Source organism: Magnolia sinica, chromosome 2 (genome assembly GCF_029962835.1).
Source record: "Magnolia sinica isolate HGM2019 chromosome 2, MsV1, whole genome shotgun sequence".
Classification (NCBI taxonomy): domain Eukaryota; kingdom Viridiplantae; phylum Streptophyta; class Magnoliopsida; order Magnoliales; family Magnoliaceae; genus Magnolia; species Magnolia sinica.
Genome location: NC_080574.1, coordinates 91,484,460 through 91,499,546, shown reverse-complemented (window position 1 = coordinate 91,499,546; position 15,087 = coordinate 91,484,460). Strand labels below are relative to the sequence as shown.

The window sequence follows — 15,087 nt, the reverse complement described above, 5'->3', positions numbered from 1 at the left end:
GTATCATTGACCTATATTGAAGGCAACCAATAAGTACCATTAAACTGAGTTGCGGGGGTACCACTAACACATGAAATGTTAAAAGTTACATGTGAAATTGATACATGGATATGGCAAATACTAGCACAAGACATTTATTTGGCACATAAATTAATGTAAGATCCCTGGTAGGGCTCAAGCCAGGATTCATCAAGAACAAACTTACAAGTTTGGTAGAGAATGAGATGAACAAGAGATTGGTAAACTTCAACACTACAGGTTCATTATCTTTATCCTTAATATTCTGGTAGACTAACATATTAGTGGATCTGTTCAGAAAGAAGGTACTTATAAGGAGAGTGTGCAGTCCAATTGGCTCCTTGGATTAAAAAAGAAAGTAATAGTTACAATACATGGATTGAACTAGAGTTCCAGAGCATGATATTCCCTTCTAATCCTCCTCACAAGGGTCACCACCGATAGATTTCCCCATACAGTTTAGCTATGGTGGGAAGTTCAGGTTACATCCTAGGTTGGAACATAGCTACTTGTTTTAGTCATTGTCTTCCTCTCTTGTTGGCAGCAAGTGTCACTATATGGAGGGCAAAAGAACACCTAACCATCAGCATGAGAACAACCCTACCGTTGGTAAATATTATCAAAGAGTAGCAACCAGAGCTGTAGTATGAAAACTATATACTTGATTTAGTGATTTAGTATGAAAACTTCAGCATTACACCAAACTTCTTCATTCTGTCCAAATTGAAAAACCCGCCTTACCATTTTCCAACCCAAAATAGCCAAATAAATTTGAAAGAAAAAAATAAATAAAATCAAAAATCAAAACTTATCTGAAATTATTACTTTGCAATGTAGTAGTATGTCCAAATGACATGGCATGGCCACAAGCTTATAATCACTGTCGATTTCCTGAATGCGATCACAAGGAAAACAACAGGGCCGATTGGAGTCGCTGCAAATGAACTGTTCGAATCACATTAAGAAAATTCCTAAAAATAAAAAATAAAAAATGACTACTAAAATGTGCTTGATCAGTTGTAGTATGAAAACTATATGCATTCAGGAGGTTTGCTAATTCCACACATGTGGAGACTGCTGTCCCTGTCCATCCACACTTAGCCACACATGTGCTTGATCAGATTTTTCCACCAGGTAGGGTTCATTGTCTGTTGGACTGTAGGACTTGTGATCCTACTCCTGCAAGAAGCCTTAGAAGGCTTTCTTAATGTATTATGATATTTTCTGTGTGTGACATTAAACAATCATTATGTGACCATTTTTTAATACCATGCTGGTAAAGAATTAGTTTTACCTGCAGATGATCTCCAATTTTGGCAGCAGTCTGTCCCACGTTAGAGACACATGAATCCAATCTATCAAAACTATCAAATAGCCCATCTACACCTTTTTCTAGCTGAAAACATGAATTTAAAATTGTAATTAAGCCAAATGTACATCACAAAATTATCTACTTTTAAAGTTACTTACGTTGTTTATTTGGAACAACACGGGGGAATTTCTTCTTTAGGCATGAATGAACTCTGCTACTACATTATAAGAGAGAAGAGAAATGTGAGCTTTAAAAGTAAATCAAAGTCACGCTTGTACTAACGATCTTTAACAACTTAGACTACAATTTCAAAAAATGGAGAATCGAATCTTAGAAGGTTATGGAACTATGTGCATTTATTTGAGGCTTTCATTTCTAACTTCTTGTTGCTCGAGTAATGAACATCTCACAAAGACTTGTAACATTCCTCTCAAAATTATCTTTTGATGTTCAAATCTGCAGTGCTTTTTAAACAGACCAGACTAATGAGTAAGATTATTATTTCTTTATGATCCTAGGCCATTTTATTGTGTGGTATTTAGATTGTGTTTCAAAATAATGGCCTGCTAAGTCAATGATAATTTCCTAAACTACTGTTAGGGAAACACAATTGCAGTGGGCTTGTTCATATTGCCCATGGTTTAGCTCATGAAGTGGACCCACTACAACCCTCTTCCAATGAAATAAAGAAAGTACATAGTTAGCTACCATTCAACTCATCCATGCCAGGGCGCATGTCAAACCAAGGCAAGGTAAGAAAGGACATGCATTGATCTCCAATCAGTACAATATCAAAATTAGTTTTTTAAAAGAAGAAGTCCAAACATTGTATATTTTTCATTTCTCAACAAGATGAGAAGTGTCATTAACCATGAAGTGAGCAAGATAATTGCAAATCCATATGCATAGGGAACGTGTAAAGTTGCAAGTCCATCCTTCAGCACATGTCACCAATGCAATTGCTCAATCATTCACATCTACACCGGTCCTCAATGCACCCAAAATCCAGAACAGTTGAGCAAATTAAACACAAAATATTTCATCTGTCATGATAAATAGCAAAAGCAAAGTAATGGGGAGAATGTTTATGCAAGAATGAGTTCAATCAGATCAGGTTATCCATTGTGTTGAACTTCAAGAAATACAGAGAAAATCCAGAAACTTTCACAAAATGTAGCTTTTAAATAGATACAAAGATGCAATTACACAACACACAACTTCTATTAGATGAGATATTCATTTATTTAGTTTCTTTCTTAGTTGTGAGCACTGATGACAATAGATTTCAAACACATTAACCATTTATATTGGGTCTAATTAAGAAAAAAATGTATGCAAGGTTTAAAAATCAGTTTCAATGTACCATATTGTCACCACTAAAATCGGGTCATATCTCCCTCTATCAGGCGAATACAATGGATGAAACTAGTTCCATCAGGTGATACACACTGGTTTCAGATGATACTTAAAATCAGTTCTATAGCGCTTTGGGTTACATGGGCATCATGTAACAGGGGATACACACAACTTGGGTCTCATCATCATCGCCTTCTCCTTGCTTTTTTGGGCTGGAAAAAGTTCAAAGTTCAATGATGGGATGCTTAATATCAACCCTCCATCCAAGTCTAGGTCCCACCCAGCTAGCACATCATGACCAAGTGGAACCTGGAATACTTGTTTTATTTTATTTACAATGCATTTATTTATCATGCCTATTCAAATTACTTGAAACATCCAAAAGGAAAAAAAAGAAAAGAACTATTTAGCAGAAACAGATGCAGCTTAAACTACAACAAAAAGCCGGGAAGATTACAACTATCTAGCTTGAAAGATCCAACCTTATATGTACATATATAAATACTTAAACATCCATCCGGCATTATAAAAAAAAAAAAAGGATTGATGGCGGTAAGTATGCAAACCTACTGAAATGTAACTAACTGATCATATGTATTTTTCAGCTTCATCTCAAACCTGAGAAATATTCAAGCACAATTTGAGAAAAGGAAGAAATAACTGAGAAATGGATAAGCCGCAATTTGAGAGAGGGAGGGAGATGGACATACATGTCAATTCTCAAGGACATTACAAATTGACAAAGTATCATCAATTATAAGATGCTAACCCTTCTTCAAAAAGTAGAGATATTTAAGCAAATTATCTTTCGATAATTAAAAGATATGTTGCTAAAGTTTTTGATTTCATAGATATTCAAAGCATGTATTTTTACTATCTGTCAAAAGATAGGGATATGTCAACCTTTTCGCTTCACAATCCCACAACCTTTTGATGGGCTACGGACTTGGTATTTCATCTCATGAAATCAAAATAACTATTAAATAAGGGTAGCTAATGACCTGCTTCTTCTTTTTCAGCGACTCCTCTGCAGCAGCTATCTTATCTGCACACGATTTTCAAGATCAGATAGCATGCTCTTTTCTCTCTTCCCTAAAAACCAATGCAGTCTCAGATATCAATTAATAGTACTTTTTATGTGTAAAGTAAATTTCTAAAATTTTAATGTTTCCTAGCTTCACAGTTGGAAAGTAGCCATCAGTCACATGGCAGCAACGTTGCTTTCCAGTTGAACTTGAAAGGAAAATTGCTGTCATTTGGAGCTCAGGTCATGAATGATGAGGGAATTAATATTTGGTTATTTCCAAATTATTAGACTAACAATTGCAGAGATTTGCTAAGCAAACACACATGTGCAATAAAGCTCATGTACATGCCACAAATGTGCCAACATGGCACATGGATGTAAAATCCAATCCATCCATTAGGTTGGTCCAACCCTGTACATGTTTTCCTAAAAAATAAATCTGGTCCACTCAATACATAGGCCGTAAGATATATTGGGGCCTATGCCAAGATTGGAAATAGGTGGATGTGTTAGAGAACTTCAGCCAAGATTTCCAGAGCTGTACATTTGTTTGGATCTCGGATCTATCATGCCATGCCGGCACATGAGCTTTATTACAACAGAGACCAAGAACCTTCAAGCATCGCACATGCAACTATGAAAAAGTGTACACATACCATAGCCTACATTTGTTACCATACATTTGGCCTGTCACTAAAATTTCTACAAATACAAAACACAATAAAACAAAACAAAAAAGCAGCAGTATATTTGTTGATTTTTGAATATGTTGCACCTGATAGCCATTTTATTCAGCTTTCAGCTGACCGACCTATCTCAATTTGAATAGTATTATGTAGATCAGATTCAGGAGAGACAAAACTTAGCCTAAATTTATTCAGGATGAAATCCTCTTAACTATTTTTACATTTTTACAAAAGAAGTGAGAAATGTTATGAAGTAACAATAAGGTTAAGGTAATCATGAAAATCTGGGAGGAAAAATATTTGAATAGAACCGTTCAATAAAGAGTTTATTTTCCACTTACCAAGAAGAGCATTTACTAGACCCCCAGAACTGGTCTCTAGTGACCAAGAATCGTCACCATTCCTAATAGCAAAGAATGGAAGCCTGTTAATCACCATCAATATTCGTTGTTTTAAAGGACTTGTGTCTTTGTTTTTCCATCCCATAAAGATGCTTGAAATTAGCGCCTTGAACAACATCAACAAACACAAAGCAATATGACAACATTCAACAATCGAATTTTAGTGGCTTAATAAACGTTAAATGACACAACAATTAGATATTCACTAGTTCAAACAGAAACTATATTACACATAGGATTTGTTTTTCTTTTTGCATGGCACATTAACGACTCATTATTGCACACGCATGTAAGGTGTAGTTCATCTGAATTGATAATCAGGTGAGCCGTGATTGGACAATTCCAGCCCTTGGACTCGAGCACCTCCTTTAGGGGAAAAAAAAGATAGTGAGAGGAGCATAGGTTGATCTGTTGTAATTTGCCCCAAAAGTCCTCAAATTCAAAGGCTGAAAATCCTCAAAGACTGGTGGTCCCATGATCAAAAAAATCTATAAATGAAGTTTACCTCATGGTTGGAATGGTTGCCTTATTTTCTATGTCCTGCAAAACTGGTGTAGAGGTGGATGTAAGGCCTCTGTCGGTGCTTTGATTGGCCCCATTATCCTTTCCAGTATTAGCATTCCTCCCACTACCAACATCTGATCATATGAAATTAAGTCAAGGACTTAAAACTAGGAAATAGGACAATGGTAAAAATAATCAAAAAGAGATCATTCCAGTAGCTGATCAGCATAGTGCAAGTTCTGAATGAACAAACCTGATGGAGCAAATGCAATATGATGCAATCGTCGATCATAGAAAAAAAAGAAAAAAAAGAAGAGAGTAAGGTCTTCAGCTCTAACCAAGTAGCATGAATTTTACAGTAGTAAAAGAAGGTTTGTCGAGAAAAGGTTGGAAGCCCCACGAGTCTCCTTAGAGATTAAGGCTTGCTAGTCTCCAACAATCTCCACCATAAACATGGAACATATACACTTATATACGTAAGAAAAGGATTCAAATGAACATATCCAATAAATGAGAGCTAAGAAAATAAAAATCACAAAGAAATTTTTATTATTTTTTTAAAAAAAGGAAAACTAAATTCATACATTTTGGTGCAGTTCCCATAGAGACAAGTCCTGTATGAACCTGGCCCCCATGGTCCCAACTTGATCTAATTTTAGGCAGGCCTATTTTTCAGTCCACCAAATGAACAAGACAGGCCCAGTCCAATTTTGATAGGCCCACTAATTATACATGTCCTAGTCCTCCCACCCAATGAATCACACAACAAACGTGTTAGTTTGCACATAGGAAATGCCTTTTCAGCCTTGAATGTATCCAAAGTTGCATCTATTCTAGCAATCTCACCTTGCCAAATCACTTCCTGCAGGTTCATAAAACAGTCAATCAAAAATTATTGAGTAGGAGTATTTTTCCCAACATGGGCATGGATTATGTGGATGTGACCATGCCAAAAGAAGAACAGAGTAAAGGGAACTGCAGAAATAATCAACCATGCGTTTGGAATGGGAGGGACCTTGGATTCATCCTTCATGTCAAATGTAGACATCAAAATCCCTGCTCATGATGGAAAAATAGATTATTATTATTATTCAATAAAGATCGACATAAATCCAGTACTACAGACAGATTACGATACACATCAGATGACCCATTTCTTTTTGACAGTCCAACCTTTTTTTTACTTTTTAAAGTACATCAGGACAACAATCTCAACTGACTTTCTGCTCCCACTTAAAAGTTAGACAGTTCTTTAAAACTCGTAAAATCTGATAAGGATACAGAAAAACATATATGAAGTTATTAGTGCAAAAGTCTACCTAAAGAGAAAACCAATTCACTGAACGCAATAGCCAAGCTATTGCAGTTGCATTCACCAGTCTTGGGTTTGAGTCACTTGACTAGTACTAATGCCCATTTCAGAGTTATCTTAGTTTTCAATGTCTTTCTAAGAACTGAAATAGCACACTACAGAAAATGTGAATGTTACAATTTGGTGAATCCTGGAGGGAGGAACATCACAGTTGAAAGCACTTACAGACTGGGTATTGATGATTTGAGTATTTTTATGAGTTTGCGAGGATATAAAGAACCAACCTGCAAAAAGATTATAAAGCTTTGGCAAATTTAGCAAATGCACAGCTAATGTAAATGGTGATGCCAAAGTCGAAACAAGAATGGAACCTGCAAGGGAGACATTATTAAGTGATTGCAACATGCTCATTTCTGTTTTGATAAATGAGCTCACTTGTCATTTGAAGCCAGTTTGATGGACTTTTTGCTTTCCACCTAATATAGAGTGGGGCTTCCACAGTTTCTGAATTGGGTGCCTTTTTGCCATTGAAACAGGGCACAATTACCTAATATAGAGTGGGGCTTCTACAGTTTCTGAAATATTGACTCTCTAGGAACCAAATATCTATTCCAATGAGTTCATACAATGAACCAAAAGGTGAAGGGACTGAACTTGCCTTCTCTAGATGATGGCGAAGATAAATAACATCATGCATTGCCTTAATAGCAGTAACCCGAGATGATAACAGCATGAAATAAATGAGTTAGTCATAGGGCCGGATTTGAACAAAATCTACATGAGCTAGAAGTAAAATTGCATGGTGTTAACAACAAAAACAATAACAATTATGACACGATGAAATGGTTAAAAGCAAAATAATATTTTTTAGAGGAAAGATGTTGGCTGATGTTAGGAAATAACTGAGCCCATGGGTGCAGCATCAGTTGCAAGCTCGCTATTTTGCAGGAGTCAGCAAAATCATTTATAAGGAGAAGAGATTAAATTATGATCAATTTACAGTCCACCTTCTTTTGGTCCATGTTCTACATCAGTTTGCTAGTTTCTGTTTTAGTAGTGTAAGCATGCAAAGTACAAACAAACAACTAACCAAAAAGTAAACAACTTATACTATGGAAAAAGTAAAAAGTTTATACTATGGCTATCTTCTTACAAGGAAGATGGAGTATAAGAAAAATAGCATTTGCCTTTTAGGGCATGTTTTACACATTTATGATAGAAAAGAAGAGGAGAGGGAAAAAAAAATTATACTTACTAATTCCTACAAAATCCCTAATCATAATGAAGCTTGATAATCCTATTCATCCATTCTACAAATCCATAATAGGCATATAGAGATTATTGTATGTCAAATAATATCCAAAGTGTTGGTTTCGGAAGATGGAATGTCTAATGTTCCCCGGCCTTGCCAGTTCCTTTAATCATCCATCTTTTTTCTACATGAGACCCACTAGAGACCTCATCAACTTGATTTTTGGCTTTATGGAGGGGTCCACTTGATGAATGCCCCAAACTCATACATGTTGCCACACTTGCATGTATTGGGCGTAGGAACCAAATTCCTACAATGATTAACCTTGTCAGGGCTCTAAGATAATATACAGATAGATGACAAGCACATCATTATTTAGTTAAAGAAAGCATACATAGTTTTTCTATGGAATACCTGTATATAATTATGTTAAGTGTGATTTTGTCTTTTTTTTTTTAAAAAACCAGTTGTATATTGATATGGACAAGTATACAATATGATGATTCGGGAGGGCCCAACTAAACAGCAGGCCACTCCTATCATATGAAAAAAGACAAAATCAGACAAAAAAAAAAAAAAAAACAGGGGAGCAGAAAATCAGAAGATAATGGCACTGCACCCGACTGCTGGAGAAAGGTTGAAAGCAAAGCCACAATATGTTTGCACATGCCATCGATCACCCACATGATGAGCAGCCAATGGACCTCTTTGAATATAAGACAATAAATCCACAGAGGGACAAACCGATGATTGAATATGGGTGATTTGTAGACGTCCACGGACAAAGGCTTCTGCAAGAAAATCTTTGTATGATCTACATCCCTATTGCAAATCAATGTTACGAAACCTAAAGGGAAGGTGATGCGATTGATTGATAGTACTAAATAGTTAATCGAAAGAGGGTGCCCCAGGTTTAGCCAGCATATTTGCTTTGGGTGTGAGGGCCTATTTATTTACCAATTGTGGTTGAAGCATTTCTTCAAACATATAGGGGGCCATGGACAATGGTGGACATGGCTGTCGCTGCCATGGATGCTACCCAATTTATGGCCATCAAAAGAGGAAAATAGAGAGAAAGAGAGAATGCCTTCAAGTGCCTTCTCAGATTTCTTCTTTTCTCTTCACCGTTGATGATCACATTGTAGGTTACCGGGCCTACTCGATCTGTAGTTGTAGATTTGATCTAAGAACCCTAAGAATGAGAAGAAAGGAAGAGAAATAAGAGAGAGAATGAGATTTGGAGAAATCAAAGATGGGAGAAGCGCAGGAGATGAGAGGGAAGGATGAGAAAGGGAGTGTTATAAATGAGGAGTAGAAAGAGGGGAGAAGGGTTTTGGAGAGAAGAAGCGCACGGGAGAAGAAGCGTAATTTGGAGTTCGGGCGGACGGGAGAAGAAGCATGATTTTGGAGTTCAGGCACACGATTTGTGGTAAAATAGATTTTAGGTTTTTTATTTATTTGGAAGGTGCAGCGGTGGATTCATCTTACACAGGCGGCCACATAAAAACGCCCTTGATTTCCATCTACAGTGGTGTTTGTTGTGGCCGCCTGTGACAAAAATGCCCCTAATACTAGTATTTCTTGTAGTGAGAACTCAGACACTGTTTCAGGAACAAATGCTAATTTTCAGAAGGATTTCATTACGACTAAAACAACCTATCCAAAGCTGAATTGATGGCGGAGATCTTTTGGAAGCAAAAGTCCAGAGTAAACTGGTTAACTGAAGGTGATAGGAATACCAAGTTTTTCCACACCTCAGCCAAGGCAAATCAGAGGACAATAGAAATTAGATCCGTTGAGCTGGAGTCAGGGGAAATCTTGGTTGACCAGTCGGGTATTGTTCAGGAAGCAACCCACCATTTTTAGTCCATGATCCAGGAGGAGGTGCAGTCAGCTTCATCCACCCTTCTCTCTACGATTCCTCATCTACTTTCGGCTGCTGACAACACCTAGCTGATGGTCATCCCATCCATCCAGGAAGTTCATCAGGCGGTTCTCTCCATCCCAATTGATGGAGCGGCTGCCCCAGATGAATACTCAAGTGCATTTTTTGTGGGATGTTGGGACATTATTGGTTCGACCTTCACAAGGTAGCGGTGCACCTTTTTAAGGGGGTGATTTACCAAGGTCATTCTCATCCTCCCTGATATGTCTCATTCCCAAATCCCAGTCCCTTAAAAGGCTCATGACTTTCACCTATTAGCTTATGCAATGTTGTCTGTAAAATCTTTGCCAAGATTATAGCTTCCAGGTTCAGTTCCTTACTACTTATGCTCATCTTTCCTGAGCAAGGGGCCTTCATCAAAGGCCGCAACATCATGGAGAACATCACCCTCGCTCAGGAGACTTTTAGCGACATCAATAGGAAAGTCTGTGGTGGAAACTTTGTGCTCAAACTCGACATGGAGAAAGCTTATGATCGGGTCGATTGGATTTTTCTGAAGAAACTGCTGGTTAGATTCGGTTTCAGTTGTGATTGGATCAACCTTGTAAAAAATTGTTGGGCAAATTGTTGGTTCTCTATCCTCATTAATGGTCAAGCTTCCAACTTCTTTCGTTCCTCTAGAGGCCTGCGCTAGGGGGACCCTCTCTCTCCAAGTTTGTTCATCATTGCAATGGAAGTGCTCAGCAGAGGAATTAAGCAGCTAGTCAACCACGGTCGCTTCCTCCCTTTCAAGTTGCGACAAGGATGCCCGCTGGTCTCCCATATTTTATATGCACATGACACCTTACTTTTCTTGAATGGCGGGGTTGCCTCCTTGCACGTAGTTAAAGGCTTCCTCGAAACATACCAAGCAAAATCAGGCCAAAGAGTAAATCTTCTCAAAAGCTCCGTCCTATGTTCAGAAAAGCTCCTGTTATCCAGAGTCAGATCCATTGAGAATTGTTTGGGAATTTCCAAAGCCAGTGCTAGTGACATTTTTTTAGGAGTGCCTCTGTGCATGGGCAGAGTGAGAAGACCCCTATTTCACCTCCTGCTGGACAAGATGGAAAGCCCGCATTACTGGGTGGAAAGCTAGAGTTCTCTCCCAGGCCAGTCATGCCACCCTGGTGTGACATGTACTTGTTAGCATCCCAGTCCAAACCATGGCTGCTGTTACGCCCCAAACCCGGAAATCGGATTCGCAGGAATCCCGATCACCGAATCCGGTGCCGACAACCTCCGTAGTACCCCATTCTCGGCTCCTAGCGTCCATACGCCAGATTCCGATCCTGGGATCCTACAAGGAGGATTTTTTTTGTACATTTAACTCATAATAAGCATAACCACAAGATTACCCAATTCACAAAGGCAACATCATCATCACATATCCACTAATATAATCATTTGTGTACAATGCTGAAAGGGAAAAATACATATATCGAAATCAAAGCTCCAGAATACAACTGTACGCTCCAAGCTCAACGCTGCTGCAACCTAATAACACCTGCACGCATCTGTCGTGCATAAGCTTATAGAAAGCTTAGAGGGTGGTGAAAGTATGTGCACAAGGTAAGTGCCAAGTATTCAATACAATGCCATCTTCATACAATACCGAAAATACTAGTAATCCATAAATCGTACATAATCAGAATAAGTAGAAATACTGACAAGATCATAAATTATCAGAGTAAGCAAAAATACGGACAAGTCCATGAGTCCATCAATGTCAGAATATGTAATATAAAACAACTATGCAACTGAGGAATTGTAAAGAGCCAAATATCAGATGCCGAGGATGTGATGCAATATGCAATTCCTAATGAGTTCATGAATAGCATCAGTCGTATCTAGACCATATAAATGCCAAAAACACAGTATCCCAAAATGCCATATGCCGTGGATGTAATGCAATATGCGATGAGAATGGAATGACCATGCTAGAGTGTGAAGCCGGGATGATAGTACGTAGTATCGCAAGCTATGGGGTCCATCACAAGGGACTTCTATCCAAACCAGTCCCATACCTAAATTTGGATAGTCAGACCTAATGTGGTAAACTCCTGATCTCAGGTTAGTCGCGCGCCCAACCGAAATCCTGGCCATGCGAATGTACACATAACAAATAGTTGCGCACAACCAGCCCGAGTGGATAGTGAATTAATGAATGAATGAGTATGCAATTTCTGCTCAATAAGTCCACATATCAGTACAGTTACTCTCTGGGGACATCACCGGGGTCTATTACACTCCAAACCAGATTGCCGCCCCATCGCGCGCAACAAGGTGAGTGGAAGAGACCTCACTATCTGCCTGCTAATATCGGGCTCGGCTCGCCGATAGCGGACCCATTCCTCGAGCTGGTCAGACTTAGCCTAGCATTGCCCCCTCCTCTCGGGCAGGTAAGGCCGTACCCCCTTCCAACCGACCACGACACAGTGGGAGACGCGGCCTAACGGTATACGGCCCTCATGCGCTCATGCATCCACTCGGTCTAGACGTTGGAGCAACCTCTGGAACCAAGAGGGTTTAGGGACTTTCACCCAGGGATATCTATAGCACCCCATGTAGAACAGATTTCCGGTGTCCCGTCTGGCCATCCATAATATGCCTGTGGAGGCTACAACCCTGATGTCGCTAGGGCACACAATGCAAGATGCATGAGTCATACAATCCAGTCATGCATCAACCATGCGCATACCGGGCGCTCATGTGAGATAACCTCCTCCTATCAGGGAGTCTCATAACAATCCGCCTAATGAAATATGCAACGGTCAACCACATCTCATAACAAACACGCAGATGATGCGTATGGGCATGTATCATGATGCTATGCAGTCACATACTCATAATCGGTCTCAATGACCGGTATCGACAATCGACCTCGACAATGTGGACATTTAACAAACATTACTCCCGAAGAATGACCCTCATAGATCCTAACATATAATGGACCCATGACCTTACATAAGGGCCAAATATACAACACCATGGGCCTCACTTAAGAGCTTAATACACATCACGATGGGCCTTTCACATGGGCTTATCATACATCACAAAGGGCCTCAACTACGAGTCGCATATACACCATATAGTTCTCGATAATCGGCCTCGACAATTAAAATCAGTCAATAATCGGAATCAACAAATCGGTCACGACAAACGGCCTCGATCGCTAATCGGCAATCGGTCAAGATAAATGGCCTCGATCGCTAATCGGCAATCGGTCAAGATAAACGGCCTCGATCGCTAATCGGCAATCGGTCAAGATAAACGGCCTCGATCGCTAATCGGCAATCGGTCAAGATAAACGGCCTCGATCGCTAATTGGCAATCGGTCAAGATAAACGGCCTCGATTGCTAATCGGCAATCGGTCAAGATAAACGGCCTCGATTGCTAATCGGCAATCGGTAAAGATAAACGGCCTCGATTGCTAATCGGCAATCGGTAAAGATAAACGGCCTCGATCGCTAATTGGCAATCGGTCTCGACGCGAGGCGAGGTCCATATATGGACGACCGATGATGGGCCAAACAATATCAATGGGGCCCATTCGTTTGGGTTGACCTACTAGAGAATGATGAGAATGGGCCTAACCAGGCCTAATAAAATGTCACAGTGTGGACATTTAACCATCACTGCCCATTAATGTGGACATCTAACCAACATTGCTCCCAAGGAGTGACCCACATAAGGGATTCATACGCAATGTAACGGCCACACATACATCACATTGGGCCTCGCCCATGGGCCTCAAATACATCACAATGGGCCACAACCCATGGGCCTCGAATACACAATAGGTGGGCTGCATCAATGGGCCGCACTAATGGGCCTCATACACATGGGCCAAATACACATCAGGTGGGCCTCATCACATGGGCCTCAAAACATTGCAATGGGTCATGTCCCGTGGGCCCAAAAACTTACTGGATGGCAAGGATAAAACATATATACCATGGCGAATTGCAGCCCATGGACAGCATGCATACAAAACATACTTCAGGTGGGTCTCGTCCCAATTAGGCGGTGCTGATAAAACATATATACCATGGTAGGGCCCACCGTCCTACAGATGGTATAGATAAAACACATACATCATATTGTGGCCTGACAAGTGGGTGGCGTGGACATACAATACATACATCAAGGTGGGCCCCACACCACCCTAGACAGATGGATAGGGTAGATATAGAATAAATACATCAAAGTGGGGTCCATGTCCCCAAACGGATGGACGTTGAGGATACAACACATACCTCATATGTGAGCCCCTTGTAGACATGTTGACGTCATATAGTGGGACCCACGGAGCTTGATGGATGGACGGTGTTTGATAAAACACATGTCACGGCGGGGCAGGGCATGGCAGCACCTATCCAAGCAGTCCAGCACCGTCCCGCACATCTGGACGGTGTGGATGGAACAAATATATCACGGTGTGGCTCATATGGCACCGTCTGGATGTAGGTGAAACACATACATATGCTAAGGTGGCCCCAACCTCACACATGCCACACTTGTGAGGTGGCCCCACGTCCAAGGAAATCTGGACGGAAGGTGTGGATGTACACATACATTTTGCTGGCCCACACATCAATTGGATGGACGGTGTATAAAAAGTGCATACATCAGGGTGGTGTTCCACCGTCCAGTTGCTGGACGGCGTGGATACAAAATACATACATCACATGGGTCCCACATCCCACGTGTGGTTGTGCAGCCATCACACAGTAGGTAGGTCCCATAGATGCACGGCATGGATGAAGCACATACACCACATGGTGCCCATGTGTGGAGGGATAAAATACACAGATCAAGGAGGGGTCCACGTGTTGGACAATGCGCTCCACTTGAGATTTGAATCTACCTCATTCCCAGGCCCATGGACCTGGGACGATATGGAACGGACGGACAGTGTGGACGGCACCCTTACATCACAGTGGAGGCCCCACAGCACTGTCTACCTTTGGAGGTGTTGGTATGAAATATATACATTAGGGTAGGGCCCACCATCACATTTATTTTTCATCCAGTCTGTTCATAAGGTCACGTGGACTTGACTTAAAACAAATTTCAAACAAATCCAAAACTTCCGTGACCCCAACACGGGTTTCAATGGTGGATGGTGGACGTTGATCTCCACAGTTTTCTATAGTGCGGTCCACCTGATAGATCGACGGTGTGGATCACAAATGCATTGTAGTGTGCCCCACATAGCCTGTCTGATGGACGGCAAGGAAACAATACATACATCATATGGTGGGGTCCACACGTGTGAGGGGCCACGTTACCGA

General features: G+C 40.4%; 1 protein-coding gene across 2 annotated transcripts; it reads right to left on the bottom strand.

Moving 5' to 3' along the window:
- Positions 1-554: 554 nt before the first annotated feature.
- Positions 555-7,134, bottom strand: LOC131237264 (uncharacterized). Of its 2 annotated transcripts, none has more exons than XM_058234954.1 (7): positions 6,901-7,134; positions 6,320-6,360; positions 6,151-6,166; positions 5,306-5,438; positions 4,741-4,802; positions 1,313-1,382; positions 555-963 (listed from the first exon to the last, which is right to left on the bottom strand). In XM_058234954.1, the coding sequence occupies exons 1-7, from the start codon at positions 7,025-7,027 to the stop codon at positions 840-842; spliced, it is 573 nt and encodes a 190-aa protein (XP_058090937.1). In that variant the 5' UTR covers positions 7,028-7,134; the 3' UTR covers positions 555-839. The 2 variants fall into 2 exon arrangements, with proteins under 2 accessions (XP_058090937.1, XP_058090938.1); XM_058234955.1 differs by having other exon boundaries at positions 555-909.
- Between the last annotated feature and the right edge of the window lie 7,953 nt (positions 7,135-15,087).